This window comes from Phasianus colchicus, chromosome 8 (genome assembly GCF_987193195.1).
Source record: "Phasianus colchicus chromosome 8, bPhaCol1.hap1.1, whole genome shotgun sequence".
Lineage (NCBI taxonomy): Eukaryota > Metazoa > Chordata > Aves > Galliformes > Phasianidae > Phasianus > Phasianus colchicus.
Genome location: NC_143443.1, coordinates 18,329,306 through 18,344,125, shown reverse-complemented (window position 1 = coordinate 18,344,125; position 14,820 = coordinate 18,329,306). Strand labels below are relative to the sequence as shown.

General features: G+C 42.5%; 1 protein-coding gene across 1 annotated transcript in view; it reads left to right on the top strand.

Annotated features, from left to right (window-relative positions):
* Window positions 1-9,331, top strand: part of ANTXRL (ANTXR like) — a 49,919-nt gene extending 40,588 nt beyond the window's left edge. The window contains exon 18 of the mRNA XM_031607729.2: window positions 6,045-9,331. Coding sequence (XP_031463589.2) covers window positions 6,045-6,269 — 225 coding nt within the window. The 3' untranslated portion in view covers window positions 6,270-9,331. The remainder of the gene's footprint in view (window positions 1-6,044) is intronic.
* The last annotated feature ends 5,489 nt before the right edge of the window (window positions 9,332-14,820 follow it).

Below are 14,820 nucleotides of genomic sequence, written 5' to 3'. Positions count from 1 at the left end.
TTTCAATAGCTTCATGACTAAAGGAGGGACCGGAAGTCTTATCAGTTCATATCTAAAGATAATAGATAATACACTCAATTAAAAAATGGAGGGAATGCATCTCCTTTTTAAAAGCAATACTGAAGAAAACAGTATTTTCATTGTTGGGCACCCCTGCTTTATTGAATCTTACTTCTAAAATCCTCTTCCATTCAGTAAACCCTATTTTCTCTGACTGGTTCATAGTACTTGATTGACATCAATTCTGAATTGCCAAATATACCCCCAGAAAATTGTCACTGAAAGGAGAGGACCTGTCCAACTGGAAGATGTTTAAAGAGCCAAACTCCCATACAAACAAATATTTTATGGTAATTGTTTTGTTTTGAGACCTAATAGCTGGAAATGGCTATATATAAAAAAAGAAATAATTACAAGTTTATAAATTAAACATCAATAATTGATGCAATAATAACAATGTTACATAACAATTAAATTTTAATGATTGCCATCATTATAATTAGAAAATAATTATATATTATATATTTATTGAACTGAAAACATAACCAGCCACCACACTGCTGATACAGGAATCTCAGACGTTTCCAGTATTTCATTTTCTAACACACAAAAAAAAAAGTATCTCAGTCCCAAATGTAAAAGCAGGAATTAGTAAATATTACAAGACTGGGCCTGAAAACCAGGCAGGCTTGGGTTTTATGTGACAAACTGTTTCATTGGCCCACTAATTTCTAGGCTGCATTCTGCAGGGTAATCAGTGCAATTCCCAGGAAATCCATGAAGGTTTTAACGAGCCGTGACATGTTCAGCACACAGTCAGCACGAAGCAGCGCAGTGCAAGGAAGGTTTTGGCAAAGGCTGCTTCACATAGGTCCTGACTGCTGAGGAGCCAGCTGCTAATCCTGATACTTGCCCAGTGGACTCAAGTAGTGGGGGCTCTGCACCTCCCTGCTTTGGCTCTGTCTCTATAAAATGACTCTCCATAATCTGCCTGATTCATAAATGGAGTAAAAAGACTTCATTTCTGGTCCTCTAATTTTTTTTCAAAATTCAACTTTTACAAAAGTGATTGACTTTAAAGGTGTACAGCCTGTTGGTTTCTCAGTCTTTGGGTCAAAGCATTCAGTTAGCTAAACTGACTGACTCTCTGTAGACGCTAGCTCTTGAGCATCTTCTTTTGTCTCAGATTTGAAGTTTTAGCATTCTTTTTATTTTTACTAGGCTTTTCTCACTTAGATTTTTCAGCAAGCATACAAACTATTCTGTTGAGATTTAGAACTCCACTTTTGCACTGGTAGACATTTAGGAAGCGATGGTAAATGCTAACAAACCAGATCTGTGTGTGTGTGTATAAGTGTGTGTGTATATATATATGTATTTAATTTAATGTCTTGTTTTGGACAACAATGTGAGGACCTCTAAGCTTTGAAGGAATGATTTTTCAGTTCATGCTAAAATGTAAAGGCAAGATTCATGTTTTTCCACAATCAAAGACCTAGAAGTCTCTATAAATATTAATGCTTCTTCAGTCAGGTACCCTCTCTGCTAGTTAAAACTGGGGCGCAGATTTCATAAGCAAAAATGCAGGTGAATGAAAGCTCAAATAAAATTTGTAATGGGAATGATATCTTCTATTGGGTCAACTAACACGGCTAAAGAGAAGAAACAGACTGACTTTAGCATGTACAAACACTTCAATGTGCACAAAGATGAAACTAGATTTGATTTCTTGTTAAATAAATACCCAAGTTTTTCTTGAAACAGAGAAAAGTGACAGCTACAGGCAGATGGGTTGGATTTTGAAGTACTTTTTCTGGGGTGTTCTTTGTATCATGGGTGAGGAGACATGCCCATGATATTGTGAATTGTATGGATCCTTTCTCTTGAAAACTTGTGGAGTAGTAACTAAGGACTTCTGGGCAACAAGCACTGGGGAACGTAGTACTGAGCACTGTGAAGAAATCAGACCAGAAAAAAGACTCAGCGGCTTTCAAAAGGTTCCTCCCTTGCTTCCCCCCACAAACCACACACAAAAGCACATCCTAGGTGGTCGAGGAGGCATTGCCTAGAAGTACAAAGTGCCTGAATTGTGCATCTGATTGTTACACTGGGATAAAAGCTGGAGTCAGTGCAAGGGCAGATCCTGCTGCTTCAGTATTTGTACTTTTTGAAAAGCCAGTTTGGCAAGCAGCGTAACAAGAGCCTAACAAGTAGATGGGCATATGGGGAGGCAAAATAATTGTGTATTAGGAAGACTGTGCAGATGTGAGCTGAAGCAAAGGCGTAACTCCATATGGCGCTGCGCTGACCTTCGGTTGGTGCCTGAATGACAGTACGCGGCACAGGACGCACCATCTGAGGGATGCTCTGCTGGGAGAGGGGCTGAAACCAGACAGAACTGGATTTACGCAGATCATCTGCTTCCTATAAAACAATAAGGCAGCTACCGACAGCTGTTGTGCTGGAGATCACCGTGGTGTTCCTGCCCTGTGCAGCTCTGAGCCCTTCCTGAAGCACTTGGTGTACAGCATGCTTCTGGGAAAAAAAAATACTGTTCTTGCTACTAATGCAGTGGTGGCTTTTGATTGCTGTTAATCCCTCATGCGAGATCAGTGTGCAGGATACTTTTGGAATGAGATCTTAATATTTCTGTCCCTGATTTCTGTGTTTCAAGAGCCTTTAAATGCGTTTGGAGAGGAGATTACTTAATCTTTTCAGATGCAGAGTATTAAGAATTTTGTGGCTACTTTAAGCAGCAGCTTATTTATTTAAGAAACCATCACAATTTTTTTATGAAGCTAATCCCAGAGGGACGTGCCCATGAGGCAAAAGAATTGCTGTGGCATTTTGTTGTTCGGAAAGTGTGATGAGTGTGGGGCTTAATTCTTCAACCTGGAAATCCTTGATGAAATATACCAAAGAAGTTAAAACTGACAGAGGATTTATTGTTATTTGTTCCCCCCTTTCCCTTTTGGCTGTTAATCCTAACCCTGGCTAGGAGTTCAGCCTCAATTTATCAATGGCTGCTTGAAGTGCTCAGGAGGATTTGCTCCAGTATTCACCAGAAGTCTTTGATGTATGAGATTGTAGGCTAACACCAATAATCTTTCGTGAGGAAGTGTCACAATGCATACATCGATCAGACAAGCCTCTATCTGTCAGACTCTCCCAACCCAACCGTATTTTTCCTGACACAATGCGGCGCATGGCCTTTAAATTACCCATCTGTCTGACAAATCAGCGAGTGTGGCAGAAACTGGCAGCAGCTTGACGTCGCCTATCACTTTAAGTGAAGTGAAAGTAATGCAAACAGATTTATGGGATCCCCTTTGATTATAGACTATGAATATATTTGGAATTGATGTTTGGGGAAAAGACAACAGAGGCAGCAAAGGCTGGTAGGCAAAAGCACTAGTGCTGGGTTTGCATCTTTGCATTTGTTCTGGGAAATTGTTCTGTTTTCTTTTTTTTTCCCTCTCTGTATCCTGAATCTCATCCGAATACCTCTTTTTTTTGTTTTTTTTTTTTTTCCTTAAGTGATTATTTTGCCATTCTAAATTCATAAACTTATAAAATCAAGGCTGAATTTTCTGAAACGTATAGCAGTACAGCTATTAAATTAATCTGTATCATTTGTTGCCTAGCAATAAATACTGCTGATTTTCAAAGTGAGCCCAGCAGAAGATAAATGTCAATTATAGGCTGACAAGGATGGCCATTTGCTGCAGCGCTGGGAAGGACTTGAGTTGGGTGACAGTAGAGCAAAGCACTGACTTGTGAGTTTCTTGATTCAGCTGTCTATCTTTGCAGAAGCTGCCAAGAAGCGGGCTTTTGCCCATTGATGCCTCCATGCATCTGGCCTCAGCACAGTGTTGCCTTGAACCAGGTTCATAAGCAAAGTCTGCTTTAACAAGCCTGCTTTTTCAGAAGGAAGATTTTATCCCACTTATTGAGGTGGTTGTTTAAGTGTAGTGGTGAATTTGTGATGGTGAAAACTGGGACTGAATACATCTTATGTACAGGCAACAACACGTCCATTCAGTTAGCTATTGGCTGCAGCTGAGCCATGAAGCCCTGAGCCATCCAGTCCAAGTAAGTGGTAGGGTGGTACCATTTGGGTGTTAGTACTTTCGTTGAATCATTTTCTGAGCTCCCTGGAGCTTGCATAAGCTTCTCTTGATGCATAGCAGAAGTAGCTCTGTTTGCCTTTCTACAGAGAAGTCTCTTAACAAAACAAATAGATGTGGTTCAGCTGTGATGGCCTTTGCCTGGATTCCAGTGGAAATTGTGACTTGTGGAGTTGCCACAGAAACTCAGCCCATTCCCCGAACACCTTTGCATCTCTTTGGTGTTTCCTTGTGCCAGGCAGCACTGAGCCAGCAGTGATCTATCCCTGTCAACGGACTCCTGTATCCCCTTTTTATCACAATCTTCTATAGCTGCAGAGATCACAGTCTACAGCTGCTTAACTCTGAAGGAACCCTGAGTTCTACTTGAGGGGTATTCATGTACCTTTGAGCTGAATTTGCTTTGTTGGACCCAACATGCGACCTAAACCTCAGCCCAGTGTCATGGCTTTGCACATCTTTGAAAATTAGGAAGGAAAAATGCCTTCTGGAACAGATGTTTTCTGACGTATCAAACTGCTTTTTTGCTTTTCCCCATGCTGTGTTTGTCCTGGAAAGAGAAAAATAGGTAATGTTTCCCTCTGTAATAAACTGTAGAGGGCATTTGTGTGAGGATGGTTGCTGCATGGAACAAAGCAGGCATGCTGAACAAAAGAAAAAGTGCTGAAAAATGGAGTTCTTCACTAATGGCTGGGTACTGTCCAGCCCACAGTTATTCGTATGGAAACCACATCCCAGTAAAGCTGAAGAAAAAAAAGCATAGCTTCTGTGTGCTTCTGATAATTGCATAGAAGCTGTGAATGACCTCTGTTCAATATCTGAAGGACTGTTCATGAAGAGCTACTCTACTGAAATTATGGGGTTGAGGCTAATGGTATTAGCCAGTTCGTCACATCAGGCATTTGAAGGCTCCTGTGAATAGGCTGGTGGCAGTGGCACTCCTTCATTTTAAGACTGTCTTCACCTTCAGCCCTTGTATGTGATGATGAAAGGTCTTTCTGAATTCCAGGCTTCTGCCACGCTTGTGGCAGCTGGGTTGTTGCCTAAGCATCTCCTCCCACCTCTCCAGGTGAGGAGATGGGTATGGAGATGCCAAGCGTTGCATCTCTGCTCACAAGTTTGCATCTGCAGGGTTTCATGAGGCTTCCACAACGACAGTGGGCTGTTTTGTAACAAAACATGGTGGCCATGGGGAGGAGCAAGTAGAGCAGATAGGTGAGGCCTTGGTGTCTGATTGAGATTGCTCTGGCTGCTCCCCACAGGAAAGGTGAGGTTGTCTTTGGGGTCTTGTCTCTCTTCCTGCCTGGAACTTGTTTGGTGGAAATCTATTGCACAAGTCCCACACCTAGTAGGCTTTTATGAGGACAATAGGGAAGCCACATCTACATTTGGAGCACAGAAGATAGTGTAATATCTCAGCATAGTTTTGGAAGTATGGCCACCATCTAGGCTAGCATCTCTATGAAAAGAAGGTTACAGGTGGTGTCTTTGCTAATGTTGTTCCTCGGGTATAATCCTGTTTCTCCTGTGAGTTTTTTCCAGCACAGCTTTATCAGTAAGGGAACTCAACAAGCAGGCAGCACTTTGTGGTGGAGCTGTGACAGTAGCCATGTTCTGCATGGCCATAATATCAAAGACAGTGCATGTCAGCAAAATCACACTGGGCTCCTTTTTGGTTTAAACCAGTCCTAGTCTATTTTCCATAGGCAGTAACTCTGAAACACAAGGAAGGCATTTGTTTGTAGTATTGGTCTTTAGTACAGCATGGCTTGAATGTCATGTCTAGGATCCAGTGAAGGACACTGGATGAAGATCTATAAGCGCATCCTGTCCCTCTGCTTACAGACCTTTTGGCTAGCTGCTGCTGAGTCAAAACACATGCTTTTTATGAATAATGAATTTCTCTTTTACCTCCAGGGGAGATGCATAAACTTCACTCGGGTAAAATCAGATGGGACCTCTGCGCCTTACAGCCCACCACCAAAGCTGCCACGACGGGACAACATCAACCATGCTCCAAGGAGTCCTTCTCCTCCTGTGTCTCTGCAGCCCCCCTCCAGGCAGCCACCTCCTGGACCACCCCCATCCCGAGTCCCTCCTGGACCTCCTCCTTCACGGCCACCCCCGCAGCCCATGGCTTAGAGCACAGCAAAATCCTAAGTGGCAAAACACGTCTCTTTGCTGAACACGGCATATTTATTGAGTATTGGTTTACAGTTAAAGATAACAGAATTTGTTGCTGGTCAGCAAAAAAAAAAAAAAAGAAAGAAAGAAAGAAAAAAAAGAAAAAAAAAGAAAGAAAAGAAAAAGTAAAAAAGAAAAAGAAATTACCAAGTGTCAGTTTTAGTGTATGAATATATTTATACCACACATGCTGAGTAAGCATTCAGTGGATAGATTCAGAGCTATGGGGTACACAAACAAACCAAAATGATCAGCTAGATACAGTAGCAGTAGCAGCTTTTGTTTGTATATGTTTCAAGATCTATTTACATGCGACATTTGTCTGACTTGGTATGTCAGATCATACATTAGTAACTTTAGCTGGATACACGTGCATCTGTTGTTTTGATAGCTGCCACCTGCAAGTTGGTTAAACATAGTTCATTGAAGCATTTGTATCCTTTCCCCCAACAGTACTGCATCCAGATGTTAACACGGAACAATGATTACAAAGATAATTTCTGCTTTTAGTTCTGCTGGTGGAATTTCCATGAAAGTTTATAAGGAGGTTATAACAATAATAAGGTAAAAGGAGACTATGTGCCGCTAATTTAGCATAGAAGAGGGGCGTCCTTCTCTTGACAAAATTAGTTTTGAACCTGCCATGTCTGAATATGTTTAGAGGAGGTTGTGCAGGTTAGTCACTGAAGGCCAGATTTTGGTTCCAGAAATCCAAACCCTGAACAAGACCTGGGTTCAACATTTTCCAAAGTTCAGAGGAATTCCAAGGAACTTTTTGGCTAGATATTTTGTTTTCATTCATAGAAAACACTTCAAAATTGAACAAAAATGTGTAATTTGAGCATGAATGCTACCATATGCAAACTGCACATTACATAAATCAGGAGCACTGATGGACTGATTCCATTGCTGTTTAATCACAGAGAAATTTCCTTTCAGTCTTACTGCCAAGCAGAACTGGGTCCTTTTGTGATTCAAAGATTAATCCTTCTGAGTGGCTTTCTTTAGATGGCCTGGATCCCAACAATCTAACCTGGCAGTCTACCTATGGTCGAGAGAGGCATGGTGGGAAGTGTCAGCGTTAGCTTTTTTCTCCCTCTTCTATAATGTTTGTCTGGATGATTTCCAACCGCTGACTGTTTGCTCTTGACCTCAATTCTGTGTGTCATCAGAAAGTGATGTGGGCACCTCCACAGAGGTAGGAGTTTGACGCGGGACTGTGGGGCAGCCCATGAATAGTGTTCGCTGAGCGATAACTGTGTGGGTTGATCCCAGATCATTCCCTAGTGAATCAATGTAACACCTGAGCTTGCTTTTCTCTACCAGCACCTATCACATGGTATTGGAAAGGGTGGCTGCAGATCCCTATGCTGCTTAGCTTAGTCACTAGCTATGTTGTTAGGATATTTGTAGAAATAATGCTTATGTTGCATTATGACTCTGCATATATCTATCTCACCATCTGTGTGTAGGTGGGGGTGTGTAGCACATCACACTGGTTATTGGCATATAAATCCACGCAAAAGCACTAACTGTATCATGCGGCTGCTCCAGATTTAAGGCCTTGTTATGCAGATTTTACAGGCATATAAATGTCCTGTTGCAAACAGGAATCAGGCGTACTATTGCCAGTGGAAGTCCCACTTGCAGAACAACATACCAAGCTCTCATGGGTCTGTGCTGGTCACTGTGACATGCCGTGTGTATGCAGCTGAGGCTGTCAAACTCAGAAGAACCACAGAGCCTCTTTCTCTTCTTGCACTGCTCTGCTCTCTCGAGTTATGCCCTTACCTCATGTATATTGGTGCAGGTAGTGGAAACACACTCATCGTTGTCAGCTGGCCTTGGAACTGTTCCACATTTAGCCAGCAAAGCACTTCTGCATGTATTAAAATGTCCTGCAGGTCAAGAGGAACATCTCTATGCCCACTACTTTGCTGACCTGTGACTACATCATGATCAGAAAGGAGAAAGGATGCACTTAATCCTCATTTTTTTTGGTCACTTGAATAGGGTTTGCAAAATGTGGTCTATAAGAATGGATTTCTCTTTGGAGGAGAAGTGTGTGTAAGTGTGTATGTGTCTGTGTGTGTGGGAACTGTGTAGGTTTTTATGTTTGGTTTCTCTTCCTTTACAAAAACTGTTCAGAGTAGCACTCCCATGAATGGAAAGGCAACACAGTCATCACTTACCTCCTTTTCTTTCAGTTGAAAGGTGAAACTAAACTATGTCAATTTTCCGCTACTTTTCTGGTGAAACTCCACTTCTGACACCAATGGAAGGAGCTGGATGACTCCAGTGAGGGGTGAGGACCTGGAAGTGGGGGAAGGTGCTTTAAAAGCAGAAATCATTGGTTAACTTTTTTTTTTTTTTTTTTTTTTTTTTTTTTTTTTTACCTATGGAATCCTATGTGAGACAGATTTGCTAGATCTAGGACTTCTTGTAATGTGAACATACAGTTGAACTTAATAGTGTCTCATGTTGTCCATGTAAGAACCACGAGCCAACAAATGCCAGTTAGGAATTGAAATTGCACATAGTAATAAATAATGATAAAACAATCTTGCCACAGCAAAACATGGCCTTTGAGGCTTATCTGTATGTGGGATTGGGGCAGACCCAAGTTCCTTATCAGCATGTGGTGGTCAAATTGTAACAATGGTGGATTCCACAAATGATGGAATATTGAAAGGAAAAAAAATTCTTACAGACTTTGTATCTCTTCAAACTTGTGACTAATGGGTCAGACGTGAAAAAGCCCAGGAGACATATTTATTGTCTTGTTCCCATACAAATCTTGAAGATAGGTCAGTAGAGTTATTACAGATTTGAATTAATGTTACTGTAGAATTTGACTTAGTTTCGGAGAGAATGGGAGTGTTGACTATAGAAAATCAAACTTCCAATATGTCTGTCTCTTCTGGTTGAGGAAAATATCTTCCTTTGCTACAATAGCCAGTCTTGCAGAAACAAGATGCTTACATTTTCTGTATAATATACAAGTGCATGAAGAATAAGAATGATCTGGGTTTCTAAGTGATCTATGCATGATAAAGCAGAAAGCACCATGAAAATTAAATTCAGCATAAATGGAGTTCCCAGCATCTTCTCTATATAAAATTAAGCTTCTCTGATGGGAGCAGTGCAGGTTTAGGTGATAGTTTGCTGGTAACTTGGGAAAAAGAGAAAGCAAACCTGACTGAATTCTTTGCAGTGGTGGGGCAGTAAATATACTGCACTGGATAGAAAAGGCCTTTTGTTGTTGGAGAAAAATTGCCATTTGCAGTGATCTCAGGCACTATAACAATGCACTAGGAGAAACTGGTTGCTATTTTACATTCTGTTGAGCTTGATCCTTACCTGGTGTAAATCAGCATAGGCCAACTGATGTCAAGACAGTAATTTTGTTGTCTGTCAGCTGAGAGCTGGTTCAAAATGAAGGAAGGGACAAAATCCTTCCAACTGGCTTGATGTTTGACTATGTTTATTATGGTAAGCATATATATCAGTTGTGACTGCAGTACTTACACTGCTAAGAAATGTTCTCATGTGGGATGATTCCCCTGTATGTTCCAGCTCACTGCATCATTAGAAACTTACAAAAAGTGAATAACTATTGCTTCCCCCATCCAAGAGAAAAACTGAGGATTTAGGGAGCCTTTGGCTCACACTTAGCGCAGATGTTAAATGACACAAGGTGCAAAGATGTGGGGAGGGAAACTCCATGTGTTTAAAGCTGATATGGAACCACATTGATCAAAGCATATTTATGGCCATCTTTTAACCCCAGTGCATGTATTGCCATCTGTGGGAGTAGCCTGCAGAGCAGACGGTCCTAAATGTAAGAAAGAAAAAGAAAGAAAAAGAATCAGCTCCTCGTCTGAATGAGCGAGCATAACAATGAATGACATTGTTTCATGAACTGTACCAGTTCAAATGCATGTGCACCTGGTGCTCCTAATGCTTTTTACTCCTGTTGGTCTTTAGACAACGTGATCGGTAATATGCTTCCTCTCTTTAAATGTTAGCTGTTTTTATTGCTGTTATTTTGTTTTGTTTTTTTAAAAAAACAACATTTCACTGAGAAGACAGCCCTACTTCTGTAAATATAGAGTTTAATTTGGAGGAGACAGCACACTTCTGGATGTTACTGCTGGACAGTTATTTATTAAAGGGGCTTAAGGTGAATAAATACAGGTGGCTCAGGATACATGCATGCAAGTGTGATAATGCAGTATAGCATTTTCAGTTCTCGGTAGTTTTGGGGAAGGGGGAATTTTAGGGTCATTGTAGTATGTTTAGAAGTTTGTTAGTGATCTGATACTTTCAATAATGCAGTAGAGATTCCTAACATTTAACAGTGCTTGAAGAGATTACGATAGATTTTTCTTTTTTTTTAAGGGGGTGGGGGGTTGTGAAGGAGAAGTGTTTTTGTTTTTAAGGGAAAAACAATGTACTGTATTAAACCTTTTTCTAAAAAAAAAAGATGTGTGTTTTCAGAAACAGTGGGAATGCTGGCTGACAGACAGCCGGGGCACAGAGATGAGGGACAGAGGAACCAGATGGATTTCTGATGGACAAAGAGGTTTTAAATGGGGATGTGGGTTTGTTATTGATACATGTGGTACAAATTTCTGTAACTGACATGCTGCTTCCATGTTATAATCATTTAACCTTTATGCATTTTATGCGCCTGCTCCATTTTTCTGAGAAAATCTTGCAAATGTAATGCCTGCATGCAAATGTGGGAGATGTAGCCAAAGTCTTGTAATCCAACATAATGTAGTCTTAATGAATTCAAAATCAACAATAAAAGTGCTTACTGGTTAAACACTACAGAGAATTTCATTGTAAGGGTCATTTGAGAGGGACTAAGCTTGTCTGTGCCTGGTTGCTCTCGATTCATTATGTGACTAGAAACAAGGGTATGTTCTGTGTTTCAGTTTCCTGTCTCTAGCCTGAGAATTGCAATCCTTGCCTAATTCAAGGGCATGGCATTCCTTTTTTTAAGTTCTTCCTGATCTCAGGTTGCAGGGTAAAAATGCTGATAAAATTTCACTGAAGTTGGTGCTCAAACACTGACTGATCCATGGAATGGGATGTATACACATAAAGGATTGCTATCTCGGAAGAGTGCATAGAAACAAGATTTAGAGCAAGACGCTAGAGCATCTTTAGCAAACAACAAATTATAAGGCAAATCCTACACCGATGAAAACTCTGTAGACACCCGTCTCCAACCAGGGTTGGGTGTCCCAAGCACAACTGCTGATTTCTAGGAGCCATGCCTAAGTATGCAAGATTTGATCCTAAATTCCCTTCTCACTCACTGTCTCTGAAGCTAGTTTATTTTCTTCCCTCCCTGCTGGTAGGACTTCCTCTGTGTCCCTCCAATCCGCACTGAGGATTTCAGGGGTGAAGGGTTGGTGGAAACATGATGCAGGCAAGGAGGTCAGGAGGGGTAAGCCACAAAAATCTCCAACCCAAGTAGGCTGCAATTATGGGCAAGCGAGGATGTTGCAAAGCTGCTGAGCTGTGCAAAGCATGGCAGCCACAGCCTTGTGTGCAATGGGATAGGAAATTGGTCCTTGCACAGGCCCTGAGCCCATGTGATCTCTACCTGGGGCACACAGCAAGACAGGGTAAGGCCTAGGACATCTGTGACTTCTGCCATCCTATGAAAGCAGCCAGCTGGGGATGTGATGCTCTCTGAACCTGGCTGGCCTGTTATCCCTATCCTTACTAAAAAGTTGTAATGGGGATGGTCAGTCAAGCTAACGTTCATTTAATGGTGAAGTCTCATCTGCAGAAAACGTGGATATTGATTTTGAGGGGCCTGGTTGTCACATGAAGCCATTGTGACAAAGCTAGATGAGAGCTGTGCGTGGCAGAGACAAGTGCCTCCCTCCTGTGGCAGATCTAATGGGAGCTGAAACCCTCTACCTGGAGCTGTGCTCCTCATGGTGTCAGGGGCTCTGACAAAACCTTACTCCCACTGTGCTCCCCAGGCTGGCAGGACAACATTCACCCAGAACAGCTCTGTGGCCTTCTCTCCTTTTTGTTCCCCCATCTGGTCTTTACAGGAAAGGCAGGCTCAAGCTCTTAAAAGAGATCTGATAAACAATAGCTGTCCCGGAGCCAAAGGCTCTGGGCATTTTTGTTCTGCATTAACAAAAACCCAACACTGGCTGCAGCTGTGGCTGGTTAGGTTTAATGCATGCCTGAGACGACAGAACTCAGATTTGACCTGAGCTTCCCCAGAGACTGGAAATGTGCAGACCTAGGGCTTTGGTTACAGGCTTGTCTATAAATAGCCCTCAATGCTGATTTAGCACCTTTCATCAAACATACTTCACAGTCTCAGGAGTGGCATTTACATGTGAACATACACCAACATACCCTATTTGGTTGCATGGAAGTCGGCAGAAAAAACGTTACTGGCTTCAGCACTGAGCCAGTAACTGAAAACTGCCCCTTCCCCCTATGCTCCCATTCCTAAAGAAACCACAGGCAGCCTATGCTGCCCATGCTGGAATTTTTCTGATCTTTACTTCACGAATGTCTCTTGGCCTTTAGATGAGGACTTACCCTGTGCTCCATCAGCTTCTGCAACTAAATTTCCCTGTCCTTCATACTGCGGACTCTCTCTGTGCCATTGCAAGGGAATGTATGCTGGAAGCCTCCTAGCCAAGAATTATTCTGATTTCTGAGGGAAGCTCAGAACTGATGGAGACCCCAAAGATGAAACAGCTATAAGCCCTGAAACAAGAGGGAACAAACAGACATTCTGCTGAAAGGTTTTCCTGTGCCATTGGTTGAGAAATGTTCTCTGTTAAGCTTTCTGAGATGCAGCGTTGGCACGCATGGATAAATACTTCATTAAAGATCTGTAGATAAACTCATCTGTGTCTCTAACACCAAGTTCACCAAAAGTTTGTTCTCCTCATGCCAGCCCATCACTGCCGTGTAGCAGCTGAGTGGCCCTTTATCCATGCTGGTGTCCCTCTGTATCCTGCTGAGCCTCAAGAACATGGTTCTTGGGTACAGACCTGCAGGAGTTGTACTCGTGACTCTGACCACTCAGCACTATTTTTTCCTCTGATGGCAAAAGGACTTTGATTTACAGCCTGTGTCGTCTCAGTAGGGACAGAAGAACAGAGCTTTCAAGACATCCATGCGTAATAAACACGTTTCAACAGACCACCAAACAGAGCTTCTCTTTGTTTACAGATGATGGCTCCCACACTGTGCAGGTAAAATACTAAGTGCACTCAAGTGTTTTCTAATCTGCCTTTTTTTCAGTACAAAGGAACATGTTTTGAGCTGAAAATATGACTCCTAAGTTTCCCCTATGTCATCAAAGGCATATTTGGCTAACCAAAACCATTGAGAAAATGTGGTGAGCATCTGTGGCAGCTCACCCTCTTTAAAAACACAACTACGACTGCTTTTGTCTCTATTTCCTTGTACATCAGAAGTAGCTTAGGTAAAAGTGAACCTGCTGAGAGGCAGTGGCTAGTCCTGGTCAGCTACAGAGATCTTTTGATATTCTTTACTCAATTTCTGCTCCACGTCTGTAAGAAGTATTGGGATCTATGGCACTAAGGGGATGCTTACAAGCCATTCTCATCATGATGGCAGACTGAGGTCTACTGTGTGTCATCAGATGCCACCTTCTCCAGGAATGCATACAGACTGTCTGGAACACTCTGAATGCCAGTCCATCCATCAGGACAGTCACAGGGAGCCAAGTCTGTCTCACCCCATCTAGTAGGTGCCTTCCCTCTTCTAGGGAGAAACAGAAGCCCTGCAGGCTCTGGAGCTTCCCAGCCTTCTGTCTATTTTTGCCAACTCTAATAGTTTCTGCATCCCTGAAGTGACTCACAGGTCAAAATAGGAAATAGCTCATTTTCCTTCCTAGCATGCAAAGGAGCAAGAGCAAATCTGCCTCCAGCCCATCTGGTCCCAGCATCACTGCAGGAAGAGCAGGCGGGATGTGAACTGAATGGCCTCAGGCAGTGACTCTGGATGGTCTATCTGAAGGATGAGCTTTCTGCACCTCCACGAATCCTATCATTCTTTTTTGCCTGAGCCATGTACATGCTGGGTACCTGTGGGGTACAGCCATGTACATGCACTTCAACTGCAGGAGGCAAGCGTAAAAATAGCCTGTCAGTGTGCTTGAAGCCAAAGTGCATGGTGTCTCTCTGCCTGGATCTGGCCCCAGCAATGCCTTTTCCAGCTGTCTTTCAGAGTGCTGCACAAGGAAGACAAGCTATGGAGAAGCTCCTGCCCCTTGTAAGTTTCCTCCCGGCGAGTCAGCATGCTGAGGGCAAATGTCAGCCCTGGGAATCTGTTGGCTTGTTATTGCAGGGCTGCCTGTGGGCCCTAGGGTTCCTCTCCATCTTTCAGGAGGAAAAGGAAGGCAGCTGAACATCTCTGGAGGCCACCTTCTGAGCAGAGCCTCAAGGTGGAGAATGGACCAGAAGTAATTCAGGCCTTGCTGTAC